Source organism: Vanellus vanellus (genome assembly GCF_965231255.1).
Source record: "Vanellus vanellus genome assembly, chromosome: 5".
Taxonomy (NCBI): domain Eukaryota; kingdom Metazoa; phylum Chordata; class Aves; order Charadriiformes; family Charadriidae; genus Vanellus; species Vanellus vanellus.
The window spans coordinates 70,735,362-70,754,189 of NC_138910.1; the positions used below are offsets into that span (position 1 = coordinate 70,735,362).

Below are 18,828 nucleotides of genomic sequence, written 5' to 3' on the forward strand. Positions count from 1 at the left end.
TATATATTGTCATGGGCTGTCGCTGCTTCTGTGCTGGCTTAAGGCTCTTCCTGGGGTGCAGCTGAGGGCAGGCGATTTAACTCCCCCCACGATCTGTCTCCTGGCTCTGCTCCCATCCCTTCCCTGCCATTGCCCTGGCAAATGTCTCTCCTGGCAATAAAAGCCCAGATGTAAACGCATATTCCTTGCTCGCCGCTTTCCTGCCCCTGAAGAGCTGTCACTCACTGCACTGGGTCAATTTTCATGGCAATATGTCAAAGAAAATCCAATCACTGAACGTGGGATGTGATGAATGCAGGATTATTGTATCAGGTTCTTCTATTATCGGAGCCGACAGAGGCAGTGATGGCCAAGCAAGGGCTGCAAGCTTGGGGGGCTCCAGCCAACACGTCTGCTCACTGCCGGGGCTCCCTCTCTGAGAAGGCAGCTGGGAGGGCAGCGCTGAGCACCACATCTCTCTGCACCGTTCAGGATCCTTGTTTGCTTTCTCTTAGTGACAAAGCCCAATCGATGGTGGTATGCCAGCATGGACAAGCCACTTGGACAAGCAGATGACAAACCTGCACAGTGAGCCTCAGGATGAGATTTCTATCCAACCCTGACTGCCACTTGCTTAGGAAAGCTGGTGACAGCAAGCTGGGCTCTGCCAGCCTCTGGCTGGGGAGAAGGGCCTGAGATAGCTGCTTGGTGTCTTCAGGAGTCCCGTGGCCCACACAAGGTGCAAGGGCAACCGCACTGTCTCCTTCCAGCTGCAGTTTCTGTCCCTAATTGCAAGCTTGGATGCTCACCCCATGGCTTGTGATAGCCTTTTGTGCCTTGAACTTCATGTTGCTGAGAGCCAGGTAGCCCATTGGCCCCCACGGATCAAGGTGACAACTTGGTATTGCTGAGCTGACTCATGCTTGTGCTTTGCAGAAGGCAGAGGTGCAAAAAAGTGCTGAAAGCCCATCTCCTTTGCAGAAAGCACACCCAGTGGCCCTGCTCTGGGAAAGGTCTTCCTCAGGTATTGGACTTCAAGAAGAGTCCTGGACATCCATAGTATCCTCTGATGACATGTCTGAGACACCAGGAGGAAGTGGAAGGGTGGGAAAAGAAATTCATCACCAAGAAGTTTCTGCATTGGTGGGAACAGATGCTTCACGCCCATGGGAAGGGATGGAGGATGTCCTTGCTCTTGCTGAGCTAAAGACCTCGGCTCCATGGTCCTGTTCACCGGTGTGGGCTGGGCATTGCTCGCTAACCTTTCACTGTTGTCCTGGGTCACCATAAGGAAACCCAACACCAGAGCCACTCAGAAGGACACATGACCCAGACCTCTGTGAACCCAGAGCTTCCCTGCAGCACTCCCCTGTATGCCCAGAGGCCATGTTTCAGGCAGGCCAGGCATCAGGGATGTCTTGCGGAGGTGTACCGACAACACCATGGGCTCCGTACAGTCTCATGGCGGCCTGGGAGTCAGTAGGCAGCTGTCAGCAGCATGCAGTTCCCCCACGCGTCGTTCCTGGGTTTCACACTCTCCCCTTACCTTTCCCCTCTTGCCTTGACTGTCTCTTGCAAGGAGGGTTGTGCAGGAGAGGAGCACACGATGAGTTGAAACCATGTTGGTGAGGTGTATGAGCAAATTCCAGCTGTTCCTGCTCTTCCTTGAGCAGCCAGCAGTAACTCAGCGTCCCCAGGTCCTCCTAACTACCTAACAGCACTTCCTTGCCACTGCCTGTCTGGCCTGTGGCTTTTCCTCCACAGGCCCTCATCTAGGTGGGGTATCACCTCTGCCCGGAGAGATCTCAACCCCTAAATTTCAGGATATTAGCTGCCGGCTGTTACCTGTCACCTAACGGCGTCCGTTGACCCTTCTTATATCCTCTCTGAAAGTGCCGGTACTGACTGCTGAAGGGGAGGGGGCTGGGCTCTGTGAAGCATCCCAGCTCTCGCGGCGGGTTCGGCATTCCTTTTCCACTGCTGCATCCTAATACACGACGGCAAATCGCCCTTTCCCCCTAACGGGCCAGCACGTGCGCTGGCTCTTGCTACGGACAAACACAGAAGCGAGCGGCCGGGAACAAAACCCATCTCCCGCGCCCAGCGGATGCTTGCGTCCGGTTTGTTTAGGTGTGCGCCCAGCGCCTCGGAGGGTGCCCGCAGGCAGGCGGCCAGCACGCTGCTCCCAGACCTCCGGCGGAGCTGGGAACCGAGCCACAGTGCGGGAGCCCTTTGATTCCCCCACCCAACCCTGTGATTTTACAGCTTCACCGAGCAGTTTGAGAGAGAATTACAGCACCTAGAGGAAAATTTGACCACTAAAGCCCTCCAAGGAGAAAGAGCTTTGAAGCAAGGAAGATTTGGAGCCTTAAACCTTGACAGAATGTCTGTATTAAGCCCTTCCCAGCTGCCTCGCTCGAGATGAAATTTCTAGCACAATCATTTAACTTCTCCCTATGGTGTCTGGTGGTAGGAGCAGGGGACGGGTGTCAGGGCCCCAGGGTTTTAACTCCTTCTCTTGTGTCACTGACTCACTGGGGGGGTGGGGGGGTGTGTGGTGGTGTTGGAGAAGTCACTCACGGTATCTGTGCCCCCTCCCTCTGTAGCAGTGATTTACAAGGAAAGGTGAGAAAGCTAAATCTGAGCATTGTGGCAAAGCTATGGCCAGGCCAGGGACACGCAAACAGCCCACAGATACACGAAGGAGGGGAAATTACCAAGGATGAGTGTCAGCCGAACGCGCTCCCTGCCAATTCGGGGTGATAAATACCAGAGCCACTCCAAAAAAAAAATCTCTGCCAGGTTTTATTCCATAAAACAAATTACCCTGTGAACAAACAAAGCCCCTCGCTCCCCTTGGGCCGAACAGCTGTGCCCTCCCATTAATTCGGGGGAAACCGCTGCGTTCGGCAGGAGGAGCGGAGAGGGATGTGGTCCCGGAGGGGAGCCAGACAGGCTGGCAGACCCCGGCAGACCTTGGCCAGAACTCTTTCCCCCTCCATCCGCAACGGGCATTTCTGCTGGAAGGGGCCCCTTTCCCCACCGTGTAGCTGGTGTCTCGCCCAGGAGGACCCAGAGCTCGATTGCAATCCCAGGTGTGACTGTAACATGCACAGAAATAAATCAGTAGCTCACATTTCTGTTAGTTTATTCTGCTTGCGGACCACTGGCATCCTTCAGCAAAGGCCAGAAGCTGCTGATACCGTTATTTCTGTTCACTTTTCACACCCTTCTCACATTTAAGCCTTTCATCCTCAGCTCCATCCCACCTTTATCTCTGCCGGCTAAAAGCCACTAGATAATTTTACCTCTAACTTTCCCGGGAGCAAATGTGGACCCTCCAAAAGCTTCTAGGAGACTCAGCTCTAATAGTAGCATCTTTGTGTCAGGGATCCTCCAGCAATAACATAAAAAATGGCTAGCAGAGTAAAGGGGGAAAATCACAGCAAGGCCTGGTATCACTCATTGCTTTCGGGTTACAGTTCCCAAGTGATAACAGCTATTAGCAACACTTTGACGGCTTCCCTACCGTGGAGGGGAGGGCAGGAGACAGAAAACATGTCAAGCCATCACCTCCATGTTAAGTGATAAGTACCTATTTAGACGGCAGAGTTAAAGCGGAATGCATCAAGCAGGGAACACTTTGTGCCAAAATAAAAAAAATAAATAAATAAAAAAATAAAATAAAAAAGGCCATATAGATACATAAAAAGCGGGGTTAGGGTATTTGTTCTGCTGACAGCAGCTGTGATGGATTGTTTAAGAAAAATAGACTCCCTGTGTTTTTCCAGGGCTATCAGAAAGCAGGAGTCCAGCACTTTAATACTCTCAAATGACTGGCCTTGAGAGGCAGCAGAATGTCAGCGGCACCGGCTGGGCTCTCCCGGCGCTGACACCTGCCCCGGCTGCCGGCGAGAGGCAGCGCTTCGGGCTGGGGGCAGCACGTGCCGGCAATTTCCATCCATTTCCTCGGGCCGACGGCTGCACCCTGACACCCGTCCCCTCCCCGCGTGCTGCCCCGGGGCCGCTCCTCCAGCGCCTGTGGGTCGGGAGCCGGCGGTGTGTCGGCACGTCTGCCCTTGCCGGCATCGCCTCCGAGCTGCCCACGGCTCCTCCGACCGAGCAGGGAGGAGCAGTTCGGGAGAGCGACGGACTGGGATTGCGGCAGCTGGCGCACCGGCTGCAAGATGCGCATTCGATTCATGCCAAACCTGCCCGTGTATTTATATACGTGAACTATATGTTGTTCCTAACTGCAATGAGACTGCGGAAACATTTTCAGACGCCGCAGCCCAGCTCGGCAGAACTGCACGGTCCACGGAGGGTGTCGGGAGCTACCAGGGTGTGAATGAACCTCGCAGCGTGAGCAAGGCTTACGTGGCCTCTGCTTCCTGCGGTGACACGTTCCCAGGGAGAGCCTGGATCCGCAGACACAGGCGGGCACAGCCGTACACCCAGACACGTCTCTTCCCCTTGGCTCGGCACAGCTGGGCTCCGAGGGGTAGGAAGGGAATGCCGAGCGGGGCCGTGGCAGAAGGAAGGAGGGAGTACAGGGCTCGGACAAGATTGATGGCCTCGTTGCCATTAAGAAAAAAATTAGCCGGTGGCGGCTATCATATTAAAGGGTGAAGAAGCCGTGAATTATTTTCTTAAAGATCTTATCACTTACAATGATAATTTTACCTTCCAAAAGGCCACTTTTAATGAGGCAAGCCAGGCAAAAAGTCATGATTTAATGCCAGATTTTTTTTTCCAAACACATTTTACTGCTTTTTTGTCCATGTTTAAAAAGCGCCGGTGACCTTTTTTTATTTAGCTTGCCCCAGGTGTAATGCTCAGGCTGATCCTCTCAGGGTTTATAACCTCCGCAGAGAGTGCCTTTACCCAATGGAGAGATGATTTAAAGGGGAGGGAGAAATATGAGGCTGCATGGCCGCTCGCACAAGGCCCTTGCTCCGTCTCTGATGCTGGGAGCCACGGTTTGCCAGGGGAGGGGGGACCGGCGAGGGAGGAGGAGGGTGTTCTCACCCTGATAGCCCCGGTCAGACTCACCCTAAAGGGGAGGTGGGCTGAACCGGCAGGGATGAGCTGGCTGGTGGCCTTTCCCCAGAGGAAAAGGGGACATCTCAGCATCAAGGCTGGTCCCCACTGTTCCGAAACGACTGGCCCCTGAGGTAGGGAGCATCTCCACACAGCCATACGGCACACCCGTCTGCATGCAGAGCACCCAGCAATACTTTTTTGGGGTGAGAAGCCAGAATTTGGGTCTACCCTGCAAGCGTGGGCATGCAGGAGGGTTGGGAGAACACATGTACAGCTGACTTTTCCCTCTGCGGTCATCCTCCCAGGTGCTGGTTGAGAGAGGGATGGGGATCATACGCTGCCTCTTCCCCACTTGCCGGTACCTGGGTGGGAGTGAGCAGTGTGGGTGGAGGGGGCAGCACATCCTCGGCTCGGCATGCTGTGGCCAGGCATTCTCGCCGCTTAGCCATCGGGAAACAGCCCCAACACGACGATTTGGGAAAAAAGAGGCCAGAAGTGGGATGGCAAAGAGGCTGGCGTCATGCAGAAATGAAAGGCACCCTGATGGCGAGCGCCGTTCCTAATCCCTTCGCCCCTGAGCCCGCATCCCTGCCTGCCCCCACGCCTGCCTGAAAGGCAAAGTGTGGCACAGCGCACGGAAATGAGAAAAACAAATGAAGTCAAGCTTCCTAAGAGTGAAGGGGAAGTGTGACTTGGCATCTCTAACGCTGTGTTTAACATGCCGGCGAGGTATTTAGAATTGAAGTGCTTGCACACAATTTAAAAATAGACAGTTTATTAATCTAAACTGCAAGTGTATGTAGAAGAGGCCTCGAGATTGACATCTTTGGGATTAGTTTAGCCCTGCGTTTTTCCAGAGGTCATCGCCATGGTGCTCAGGAGGTTTGTGGAATAAATGGGGCCGGCGTTCTTCCCAGGACCACACGCTAAAAACTAATACATAACGTTTAATTTACTGTCTCCATAGCTAGCCCAACCATTTTTCACATAATAATATTGGATTAGAGCTACCAGAAGCTGAGGGGGGAGCTGGAGGCGGGGAGGGTTTGTCTGTCTGTCGCCGAGGAATGGGGAGATGGGTATTTTTTCCCCTTCTCTAGCATACATTGGAAGACAAAACGGATTTAACCCTGCCAGCTCCAGGGTGCTTAGCTTATTAGAGGAGGGAAAGGGCATTAGCACCGCTGCAATCAGGGCTGTTGTTCTGAGCTACACCTGGAGGCTTTGAGCCCCCATCCCTCCGTTTTGCAGGACATGTGCAATCCTGCTTCTTCAGAAAATGGTCCTCGTTCTCCGTTTAGAAAATAAAGAAACTAAACAACAGCAGGGGCTCGGTCTGCACTCTGCTGTGCGTGGTTATCAGAGGGCTTCTCCAGAAGTAAATGAGCAGCTCACCAAAACCGATCACCGGTTGGGTTTGGCCAACACGTGAGGCAGGAGATTTCCCCTGCTCTGCCCGCCTCTCTCCTGGGAGGTGGAGGCTGGTCTCTTGGGGCAGCCCTCGCTGCGTGCCCCCAGCCATGCCAGCTCCCACTGGTCCCAGTGCCTGGCATCCTTATCGGGCTGAGCTGAGGAGTGTACCAGCCCCAAGATGTGGCCAGCACAGACCTCAGCATTGGCAGGAGGGACCGTGCCTGGGGAGATAACTGAGCACCCCAGCAGGTAATTCCCCTATGACCCCTTTGGGGATGTCACATCTCTGAACGGCTCGTAGAGCCATGCTTTATGGCAGAGACCTGCAGTGCAGACAGGGATGCAGCTGTTGCCCTCATGGCAAGGCTGGCAGCTCATGCCCACAGCGTTGAACACAGCATCCCAAATCCTCCTCTCCTGCCTCCATCCCGAGCCTGCCTTCTCTCCTTGCCCACACCGACCGCACTGCCATGGTTTTCTCTCTGGGAGAGCTGTCCGAGCCCGGAGGATCGCATCCTGCTGACTGAACCGATTTGTATGCTGAGTCATTTTTCTACTTGCTCATATCTTTCCAAAAAATGCACATTTTTTCACGTTTCATTTCAGCCCAGAGGCAAATGTTTCTGGAATACTTGCCTTTCTCCAAGGTATTATGCTTTTTAATAATGTTGTCACCACACTTGACCTGTCCAATTCAGATGATATCTACACTTCCCTTCGCAAACATACACATCTCTGAGCAGTCATTTATTGTCAAATCTTGCCAGCTGATTCTCAGAAACAAACATCTGGAGAGCTGAATTTCCAGTGTACATTTTTTTACAATGTATTGGGCTATATTTAGCCTAGTTTAGCTAATTTATATTTTAAATTAGAATTTTAAATTGCATTTTTCCCTCAAACTCTTCCAATAATAAAGTTCACTTGCAACTCAGTGTACCTTTTTTTAGATGCTGTCAAACTCCCGCAGTAATTTTCCTGCTGGAGTTCACTGTGTGTAGAATTTAGACTTACCTACTATTGACTTGAAGTTTATCAGTGATTTCTTAGGTCTCAAATATCACTGATCTTTTTAACCTTCTAAAAGGCCCTTTTTTTCTGTGCTACTTATTAAAATAAATAGCATCATTACGGAAGGAAGAGGTAGTTGCGCTGCAAAGGTGCTGAGAGCTTTAGTGCAGTTTACAAAGCTATTGAGAGATTTAGTGGCACTTAGAGGGGAAGACAAGCGCAGGTTAGCACCGCTCCACGTCAGCACGCCTTCGCCTTACCGTGTCATTTGTGTGAATTTCTGGTGTGGTCCTCACGCATCATTTCCAGCAGGGACCGATTCTGCCCCCTGCCACCAGACCTCGGGACAAAATGACCACCCCTTTGTTGCCTGATATATTTGCACTTTGCTAGAACCTGCAACCCGGTCCCTTCGTGGAGCAGTGTCCCACGGGAAGCGCAGAGCCAGCCCCACAGCCTGGCAGATGCTCTCCATGGCTTTGAGGACAGCTTAGCAAGGGGCAGAAAGCTCGGCGACGCTCACAGCATGAATTTCTCCTTTCTCTTGCAGTCAATTTTGTTGTCGGCCTCAATCAAGCGGGAAGGAGATTCTCCGACAGCATCACCCCACTCCTCAGATGACATCCATCACTCGGACAGATACCAGGTAAGCAGGCGGATGCTATCACTGGTCTCAGCCTTAGGCAGGGAGCCAGCTTGCCCCAGTGCCCGCAGCTCTCTGTGTGTGACAGCTCGGCTCTCAGCTGTGCACCACTGCCCCAGTCCATCTGCCCGCAGTGTTGGGACATGAGGACTTGGTCCCTCACACGGTGATGAAGGTGTACTTTTTTCTGTAGAGTCCTCCTAGCTCTGACTGTAAACCACAGCCATGGAAAACTGCTTTAAATCTTTGTAGAGGTTTCTCTTGCATTATATTCATCATCTGTGATCTCGGTCATTGCCATGGCTGTTTGTCATTACTTACCCCGTGCCACGGGGAAACTTTCAGAGAGGTGATTTTTTTGTAAAACGGTAAATTATGTCGGCCTGCAGCAGGCCAAATTTCTCCATTTCACTGGTGTGCCGCTGCCCAGAAAACTGACTCATGACTCCCACCCAAAACAGAAATGGTTTTGGACCATCCACAGCCATGCCTGCATGTTTTATAAAACACCTTCTGCCCAGAGGAGCAGCAGGTCTTGACTTGTGATGTGATGAGTAAAAGCTGAGGGAGATAGAGACAGAAAAGAAGAGAAAGGCAGCAGCACAAGTACAGCTTTGCTTGTTGTAAGTCTGTCTGTATTTTCGAGGCGGGCTGCCACATGACTCCAAGTCAACACACATCCAAAATGTTTGGCTGCAAACTTGCACTCAGCCACTGGCTTCAAGTAAGCTCTGAAAGGCAGCAGATAAAATAAGGGTGGCCTTCAGCACAGACCCAAGCGTGCCTCTACCCGCTGTGTGGACAGACTGGGTGGGCCGTGACTGTACCAGCTTGGCTTACGCCCATCACCGCGGTGCTCTGCAGCGGTGCCCTGTGCCCAGGGTCAGGCAGATAGATGGTCAGGTCCCCCTGCATCGGCCAGTTCGCATGTGCCAGGTCTGCATTTGGATCTGCAGAGGCAGAAGCTGATGACCAGCGCTGGGGGCCTAACTGGGCAGCCCCAGTTAAAGCACGTGTTCCTGAAGACAGGTCCTATTAGTAGCAGATTTGTACATTTGTTGCCCATTGTTCTCTCCTCTGTCCTATTTATTGGTTATGTTATCAAATATGGGGCAGATCCTCCATTGTTTGCTACATATTCCCATGTAGCAGTCAGTTATAACTTGGTGTCACATCACGTCACTTTACCCTTGTGTAAACAATAATACCTGGTGCAAAGCAGGAGAAGCAAAACCCCACAGAAGATGCAGAAATGCCTCATTCAGGTAATCCCGCTCTATTTCCTGCCTGTTTATTAAGGCTAATAAATAAATCATGTTCTTTTTGAAAGGGCATGGAAGAGACTTTTGCCGTGGCCCCATTTGTTGGAGAATACCCCTCCCTTCCTGCTCCTGCAGACTTCAGTCTCTGTGAAATTGGTGGTCCCTTGCAGTCCTCTGTTCCTATAAATTTTTATTATGTCATACTTGAGGACAAATATTCTCAGCAGAAGCCCCCTCTATGTGCTGAGTCTAGCTAGTCTCTAATGTGTTTTAAGTTTGTGAGTGTATTTTATGGAGGGTTGCAGCCCTTAATGCAAATGCGTAATGGGAGTTGTAAGTCTGCGCTGCAGGGAGAAAAGACCTCTGGGGCTTGATTTTCATTTACATTTGTGCTGGCTGCGTTATGCTGCTCTGGCAGTGTAAAGGGACCTCAGAGTGGGTGCCAGGGTTGTGTAAAGCCTCAGTGTATCCTTAATAAAACCACGATATGAATGAGAATTCAGTCTTCCTGGCTTACCAAGGGAAAATGCTCAGGAAGCAGAGCAGAAGACTCTCATGGTGGTGACTTTTAAGGGCTGCAAAATTTAGCTTTCCATATGCAGAGGTGTGCTGGAATTATGAATGTCCCTTGTGTTATCTGTGATCTAATCGTGAATATACAGTATATTAGTAACATGATAGGATGTGAGTTATTGGCATATAGGTTTTCGGAATTCCTGTGGCTTGATTTTCTTGGTCTTCGTGCTTATTTACCGTGGGGATATTTAGGGAAGAATGAGAGTTATGAATGGGAGTGCTGCAAGAATACAGGCTCGCACAGCACCTGGGCTGCTTGCCTTGCTCCCCGTGCTTAGAGGGAGCTGCAGCCAAGAAAGTGGAGCAGCTCTGGGATGTGGGGAGGGGGAATCCCTTTCCCTCTACCAAGCCTGGGTGCTGGAACTTGGTACCTGGACCCTGATCGGATCAAGGTGGTGGCAGCTGGTGTAGTGCAGGATCTTGTGGTATGGGTCAGTGGTGGGTACTCCTCTGAGATATTGTATGTCCTGTCAGCTGGGGCTTTTCGTGAGCTCCAAGTAAAAATAAAGTAATTTTAGTTAGATTTAGACACGACCCTTCCTCAAATCCCCAGTGGAAAAATCAACAGCAATTTATAAATTATTCACAGTACTGCAGAGATAATATTTCAGGATCACAGAGAGACCACCTTGTGTGGGTCAATTGAGCCCACAGAGTATTTGTGGCTGAATAACAGGTGGAGTAAGTATAACTGAAAGCCTAAAATCCTTCCCAGGAAACACTCACCTCCCTCCACCTGAGTTCAGCGGTGAGCGTGCCTCCTGAAAGACAGCTTAATTAATTAAAAGGGTAAAACCAACAATCAGGAGCTTTGATTTTCTAAGTAAGCGCATGTATGAAAATACAGCTGTGTTTCAGCTAGCAGAGGGAGCTGGGATGTATGACACAGGTCAGCGCTGCGCAAAGCCTACCAGCCAGCACCTCAACTTGCGAACTGCCCATCATCTTCTGATACAGCAAAGCGTATCGGGGTTCGGTGGGTTTTTTTTGGTTTCCCTCTGAAGGAAGAGACTCAGATTGTCAGTTGCCAGAGCGAACACCCAAAACGTAGATTTGATTCCAAGAAACGAAGTGTGGGGAGTCCGCGGGGGAGGGAGGGGGGGGGACAGACACCAAATGGGATTTGCGTGTGTTGAAGCCTGTGCTGCCCGATTTCTACCCCCCAGCTCTGTCCTACCCGCAGGCTGGTCCACGGGGGCTGTCCCCCACCACAGCTGTGGGCCATACCCGGGAAAGCCATCTCGGAGCCAGTGGGTGGCACTCAGGCCGCACTCGGCGGGCAGGACAGGGGGGAAGGCCGCGGCTCCTCTCCCTGGAGCTCCATGGCGGGGCCGGGGCTGGGCAGGGACCCTGGTGAGGCCTCTGGGCCCTCATTGGCCACATGCCTCGGGGTCTAGTTACCCCTCGGGCTCTGATTGGCCAGGTGCCCTTGGGCCTCAAAGGCCCCCAATCCCTAATTGGACGAGAGAAGTTGGGGAGCAGCTGCTCCTGTTTCCTGATTGGTCAACACCTTTGGGTTACAGTTGGGCCCAGGGCCTCTGATTGGCTAGTGCTGTTGGGCCTAAAGGGCGCCCAATCCCTATTGGGCTAGGAGACCTGGCTTCCAGTTGCTACCGGGCCGCGATTGGCCACCTGCCCCTCGGTTCCAGTTGCCCCTGGGCCCTGATTGGTCACGTGCCCTTGGGATTCAGGGCTCCCGATTTCTGATTGGCCAGACTCTCGGGTCCCAGTTACCCCTGCTCTCTGATTGGCCAGTTGCCTCTGGGTTCCAGCCGCCCCTGGGCTCTGATTGGCCGGGGCTCGCTGGGCCCTGCTGCCGCCTGTCGGTTGCCATGGGAACTTCCTCCTCTCGCGCCTTTCCCCGCCGGTTTCCTGGTGAACTTTCACCCGCTCGGCGGGCGGGTCACATGACCGGGGCCAACATGGCGGCGGCCGCTGGGGGCTGATCGGCGGCGCTTGCCGGGCCGCGCCGTATCCGCCCGCATCCCGGGCCGCGCGGGGGGGTCCGCCCCGGGGCCCGCCGCCCCGCTGCCCCGTCGGCCGCCCGCGGCGCCCGCGGCTATGCAGAGCGGCAGGAGGGGGCCCGGCGGCGGGGGCCGGGAAGAGGTGGGTGCGCGGGGCGGCGGGGAGGGGGTGGGGGGGAGCCGGGCCTTGTTTACCGGGCGGGGGGGTGGGGGGGTGGCGAGTTGTTTACACCCGTCGCCTGCGGGCCCTGACACTTCTCCGCTCTTGTCTCCCCTCTGCAGACCTTCCTGCGGGTGCGAGCGAACCGGCAGACCCGGCTGAACGGTGAGTGCGGTCCCGCGCGGTGCCCCGGGCCGCTCCGGCCCCGCCAGGCCTCTCCCTCCCCCCGCCCCGGAAAACTTTCCAGAGTTGTGTGAAACGCACTCACACACACACGCACACACACGCACACACCCCCGCCGTAGGACGGGAGCTGCCACCCGCCTCGACGTGCGGCTGGGGGGGCGCAGGGTGTGTTGGGGTGAAACCCTCCACGTTCGTCCCGGGCCTCCTGCGGGAAGCGGTTCTCGCCGGTGGCATCCCACCAGCCGGGTGATAAGTAGGCCCCAAATCCCGTATTTTAAATTACGGGGCCGGGTTGCTGTGCTTTCACGGCTTGCACGGCGGAATCTTGCAGTAAACTTTTAAACCAGCAGTCTGAGCGTCCCTGCATCTGACGTCATGTTCTGGTGGTGTTTTGTTGGGTTTTCTTTTACCTCTCAAACCCACGCATGCTGGTGCGTTGCTTTTATTCTTGTATTTCTGGGTGTTCCTAACAAGAAGTAAACGAATATTTCTAGTGAAAAGTGCTTTGGTATTCAAAAAGCAAATCAGAGGTCACTTTATTTCAGAGAGAGAAAGTCCCATCTCTGTGTTTGTAAATCAGAAAAAAAAAGCTGAAAGTATACTTTTTTTTTTTTTTTAGCTTGAGCTGAAGAAGTTGAAACTCTTTTCCCAAAGTTCAGAGAAGTCAGAACTTGCCATTTAAATAGTAACAATATTCTGTTATCTGATTTTGTATTGCTTATAGTTGGTCTAATAATGTAACATTTCGTCAAAATTTGATTGCTCGGGTTATCAGGAGGCTTGTTAATTTTGAGTTTCCTTCTGTGTTAGTTCGAGATAACACACGTGACATTTTGCTGATGCAGTTTATTTAGAAGAAGATAGAGATACTTTAACAAAACAGCGTAAGGCTTTAGAGTGTACTGATACCAAAACAGTTTGCTTAAATTTGAAGGGCTACATGCTTAGCATAGTCTTAAGCAGTAGAAGTATTATTAAGTAGTAGAAATATTATTAAGTTACCGACCCAATAACTTTAAGTTATACATAAGTGAATTCAGAGCTTGCTTGGAGATTTTTAAATATCAACCCTGAGGGCTAAAAACCTGTGAACTCTTGAAAGTCTGTTAAGTCATACAACAAAGAGATGAGTTGCCTTGCATCCGTTACAGGTAACTGCTGGCAGGTGTGCTCACATCTGCACGGAGATGAGCGCAGTGAGCTGCCAGCGTTGGCGGGTGGACGCTTTTCCTGACACAGAGACTTCAGATGGCTGAAATGCACTGAGGTGTTGCTCTGCGGTGACTTGTTTTGTGTGACAGAGGTCTCTGGAGTCAGTGATGTCAGACTGTTTCTTTATCATTTTTGGATAGCTGGGGCGAAGCTCCCACCTTCCACCTTTTTTCAGGCCAACAGTGTGCAGTTACCTTATTTTAAATTTAAAAAAAAAAAAGTCTGAGCCAGGCTTGTGAGGTTCTTGGTGTTGTGGAGTCAATCAGTATGAATGAAAGCTCTTGATGACAGCGTGCTCTGCTGAACTGGCTCAGTAGTCCTTTATGCTTTTGACTTTAGCCCGAACTAGGTCTGCAGCACAATCTGTGTAGACGGTGATCTAAGAACTCCTCTTGGGCCCTGTTCTTGGATGTTTTTGTGAACCTGGGCTCATCTAGAGGAGGCTGCTAGTTTTGTACAGCATATTTGCATTGGTTTTGCTGAACCTTTTACTCTTTTCGTATACACCTTTTGGGGTACAGTGAGCAGAATAGCCATTTTTCCAGGTTAATTTATGTAATGCGCTTACAACACTGGTATTTCCTCTCTATTCTGTTGTATAGCCTGACAGTACTGGGTCCAGACATCAGGGAGCTGGATGCAGAAATACTAGCTGAAGTGCTTTGGGTCACAAAGAAGGTCAAACTAGATCAGAACTAGTTCCTCCTGACCTTAGCTTTTTATGACTCCACTTACTTCTGTTCCCAGGACACACTTGTAGTGATGCCTGGTTCAGTCCTGTGCGGTTAGATTAGTATCCAGCCGGACAGTTGGGTAGGTTATACTGCTCTTTTCTATCCGTGTGACTTTATATTGGTGACTACTGAGCTCAGCCTGCTTTCTTATTTCCTCCTCCACATTTGTTTGCACAAAAATAACTTGGTGGTATTCTTAAGCTTTGTCACATTACTGTTAAACAGTTATTTAAGCAGTGTTGCTCAGGAAGGAGAACACTTGATCGCTTTGAGGTAAAAAAAAATGGTTATTTGTCTGTATCTTGTGTTTTCATGAGCTTCTAGTCAATCACGCAACTTTATAGCTTGCTCTGTGAGAATAGTTTCCTTATCACCATTAGTTTACATTGACAGAAGTTATGTAGGACTTGTCCAAAGATATCTGGCTTTTTGTTTCATATGCATATTGACACACTGAAGAAACTTAGGATACAGATTTTTCTTTGACAGATAGACTGCATTTTCTATTTTATTTGTTTTTATTATTATGTTTTAAGTGTACTTTCCAGTATTGTTGTAACCAGTTTATCTTGTTATCTCTGTCAGTCGTCTTACCAGCTGAGTTCCAGAATCACTTCTGGAAACTCCTCCCATAAAAAGGGGCCCCACAGTGTTTTCCCTTCTCCCACATAGTCCTTGACTCAAACCTCAGCTGCACAGGCTTTTTGTGCCTGAGTCCTGTCAGATCTCCTCGATGTGTTCCATCCTGTTGTGGTCACTTGGGAAAGCGCAACAAGAGCTAAGGAAAGAGAAGGTAGAGAGGGAGACACGTTCTGTGAGCTGCTGGTGGCCTAGCTGCAACGTGATTAGGTCCTGGTAGTTAAATGGTTCACAGGTACCTGACAGTCCAGAATTTTACTTCTGTAAGTCAAAACCTCCGACTTAAGTTGCACTGTAAGTAAGGTGAACGCATTTGCAAGCTCTGGAGCAGGAGATTAATGTTCTGTCTCGTAGACTCTCGGTTGAGTGTTTGTATCTGAACTTCCCTGTCAGCCTCAGTGAGTTAATCCTGCACCTCTCACCTGTGCTAAACTCACTTTGCAGAGGTTGTGTCCTTGTGAACCCAGGAGTATGAGGTGCTGATTCCTGAGGAACCCATGTGATAAAGAAGGCATTTCTTTCATTTGCCTTATTTCCAGTGTTGCCAAACTGGAAACTTTAAGCCACCCTGTAAATTGATGCTTATGGAGTTTAGCAGTGTAGAGCAGGTTGGGTAGTCACTCAAAATTAGAGGCACAAAGCCATGGGTTAGTGTATCAGAACATAGATTCAGCAGGTTAAGTAGGTGCCAACCTTGGAGAATAGTGTCAGATTGAAGGTTGCTGAAAATCAGCTGTGTGGAAGTTTGGCCATGTAAATGTGAAAGCCCCACTGAGACCCTTCTGCAAATTTGGCCCTTAATGTTCTCTCCCTGGCAGATGAGCAGCAAATTGTACATAAGGTCTGAAACAGATTCATTCTTGGCCATCTGTTTTCTTGCTTTAGCTTGTTCTTGAGATGGCTTTTTGTGCTCTGCTATTGCTGCCTTTGTTCCCTTGGATCAGAGGCTCTTGGATAAGTTGATAGGCCACAGAAGCTTTTTGTGATAGGTCTAAAAAAAATATAACTGCTCCTCAAGATTCCTCTCATAGACTTGCAGAGAGCAGGTGCTAATTCTTGTGCTTGAATATCTTTGAATCAAATTTAAGGGTATTTGCAAAGTTGGCATTCTCAGAGTTGTAAAATAGGTCCTTACAAAGCTCCTTTTGCACCTGCCCGAGAAGCTGATTCCTGTATTGGTGGTGACCATAAGCCTGCTTCTCTGGGCAGACCTCTGTGGAGGTGGTCACCGTGCAGCTTGTTGCTGAACCACCACCACCAGCGTGTCGTGTGCTTTTGTCGCTGATGGGTGGGGGAGGAATAAAGCTAGATGATTTTCGCTGGAAAGGAGGCAAAAATGTTTCCACTTAATTTGATTGGCCTGCCATTGCAGGAGCTGCTAATGATGTCTGCATGGGACTCGGGGGACCACTCAAACTGGTGGAGGGAATCATAAGAGGTATTGCTAGTAACTTAATCATCTCCTTTGATGCTGCGGTAGAGGTTTGTATAGTGGCCACTGCTAGATGCTATGTAAGAGCACTTCTGAGGTAATTAGTGCCTTGTCCTGAAGGTGAATTTTTGCTTGGGGAGGGGAGTACCAGTGAAAACTAAAACCCATTAGCTTTTCTCTCAGGAAGTTTTGCTGGGCTAGAGAATAACACGATCTTTAGGCATTAATAAGCTTTAGCCTTGATGGGGAGAGCCCATTGTGAGAAAAAAATCCTTGGTCTCTTCTGCCCCATAAGGCTGCGGTGTCTGTGGACGGGGGTGGGCTGTCTCCTTTGGTTAACGGTTGGACTTGTTGATCTTACAGGTCTCTTCCAACCAAAACGATTCTATGATTCTTCTCTCTGCACCCGTGGGAAGGCAGGGGTCAGTGTACCCTCAGCAGTAAAGGCTTTGTCAAGTGCAGTTTCACACCTCCTCCAGTGCAAGCAGCTTCTTACCTTGCATGGTCCCAAAAAACCCAGTATTAGGAAAGGGAGGAGCATCTCCCTTAGCCAGCACAGCTCCTAAGTTAAGTCAGAGACCATAACTGAGCCCCCAGCCCTTGCAGAGGGTCCCAATTCTTGCTTACCTCCATGTGCTACTTTCTCATTCCTATGCCGTGGTGACTTTTAACTCCCTGGGTGCCCGATGGTTTGGTGTAACCCGAGGGAGAACATGCGCCTGCAGCAGGAGCAGTGTGTAGGGTAATGTGCATCTATTAAAAGTGAGGCCTCAGAGGTGCTGAAAGCCCTCGGATGGCCTAATAATAATTATTAACGCTGATAAAAATTAGCAAACTCCTCACCTCCTGGCAGAAGGCTGGAATAATAACTATGGGGTCTTTGTTCAGTCAGAGATAAGAATGGGTCAGCCTTGTGCAAAAACCTTCATCCCTGAGCTCCGTCCTCTTCTTTCATCCAGTCCTTCTCTGGCTGCGTTTTTATCTTCCTGAATTACGAGAGGGAATGGCCTTTTTTCTTTTTTTTTTTTTTTTTTTTTTTTTTCCTTTTCTCCCCTCTCCATGCTCCTGTGACAGGAGCGAGGGGGAGAGGGATTAGTGAGCTAATTAGAAATGATCGCATCTATCAACACTAATTAACAATCCTGTGGTCTCACTTGCGTGTTCTTTTGAGCTGTTCCCCTTCGGGACAACGCCACAATCACCCCCTGCCTTTGGGGCCGCTCCGTCCCTTCTGCGCTGATTGGAAGTGATAGCCGGGCCGCGTGTCGTGTCGGGTAGGGACAGCGCCGCTTGGGATGTGCTTTCTAGGCTGCAGCCTTCCCTTTTGGTTTCTGCTGTCACCAGGGGCATCCTGGGCCTCCGTGGGCACAACGCTGCCGCTGCTAATGACCACAGAATGAAAATGGCAGGGGGATTTGTTTTCGACACCTCTTTCTTCCAATGGCTTTTTCACTTGTGGCACTACAACTTAAAGGGCTGCTTCTCGGCAGAGCTAAATGAGCCAGGATAATAGGGGCTGTCTGCTGAGTCTCGCATGGAGCTGCAGCAGAGTGAGGTTGTGTTCCCGGCTCTGCACTAACGTTTCAACAGGTGCTTGTTCTGGCAAAACGGTCCCAAAGAATTTATCAGTGCGAGACCTAAAACAAGTTGTCTTTCTTTTATCACTGTTGCGGTGCATGGACTGGACGATGGCAGTAAAAAGGTTAAAAATACCAATAAACTTGCCAGGCAGACTGACTTAGCTGAATTGATTGGCCACGGGGAGTTCTACCAGAATAACTAAACTGCTCCATCCCTTCCCTTCTTTCTCTGTTTAAAAACAGGATGAGGTGAGAGAAAGATGTGTCTAGGATAAGGATTGAGAAGGCTTCGTTGCTGTGTTTTTCTCTGGTCAGATAGGTGTTTGCTGGAGAACGCTCAAGTCGTGTCTGATTCCTCCCCTATTTTGTGCTGGCTCTGCAGAGCTAGCGAGGCAAGGAAAGAACATCCTAAACTTACGCAACGGAGCCATGCCAGAGGGTATAGGTATTCACTAAACCAGAACTTCAGAAGTCTCTTGTGCATTGAAGTACAAACCAGAAAGAGGATGGCTTAACTCTGGCTACTTCTGGTAACAGGGCTGGATGATATGAAGAGGGAGGAAAGATAGTGGTTTGGGGTTCAGAAAGAGGAGAGGACACAGAAGACTTGTTGGGGCTCATTGTTTTATTTAAAAGTGCAAAACAATTCATCTGGGCACAATGAAATTAGCAATAGCACTTAATGATATTTGCTTCTGCATTGACTGGAAGTGGTTTACCTTCTGGAGTACAAACTGACAGTATAGGTGAAATAACAGATTTAAGCAGACAAAATAGAAGGAAGAACTATTAAAATATCACACTAGGAGTACTGAAGGGTGTGGAGAGGCAGGTGGGCTGCGGAGCTGTCAGTGTGGCGTACCCAACACAAGAGAGGGTTGCGGCGCTTCAGCAAATGAAGTTTAGATGACTGATGAAAGTGGTGAGCATTTACTTGACAGTCTCTGTTGTTCAAAGTGCCAGGTCTCAAAAGCACTCTCGTTGTGGTCTCAAG

General features: G+C 50.3%; 2 protein-coding genes across 4 annotated transcripts in view; both read left to right on the plus strand.

Annotated features, from left to right (window-relative positions):
- RPS8 (ribosomal protein S8) overlaps nt 1–18,828 on the plus strand; it is a 530,873-nt gene that overhangs the window by 409,516 nt on the left and 102,529 nt on the right. The window lies entirely within an intron of this gene.
- The window catches only part of RNF220 (ring finger protein 220), a 225,571-nt gene that overhangs the window by 155,202 nt on the left and 51,541 nt on the right, over nt 1–18,828 (plus strand). Inside the window, exons 5-6 of one of the 2 annotated variants that reach the window (XM_082483171.1) lie at nt 7,997–8,092; nt 12,174–12,216. In XM_082483171.1, coding sequence (XP_082339297.1) covers nt 7,997–8,092; nt 12,174–12,216 — 139 coding nt within the window. Of the gene's footprint in view, nt 1–7,996; nt 8,093–11,864; nt 12,034–12,173; nt 12,217–18,828 lie in introns of those variants that run through there. The other variant, XM_082483170.1, reaches the window with a different exon arrangement.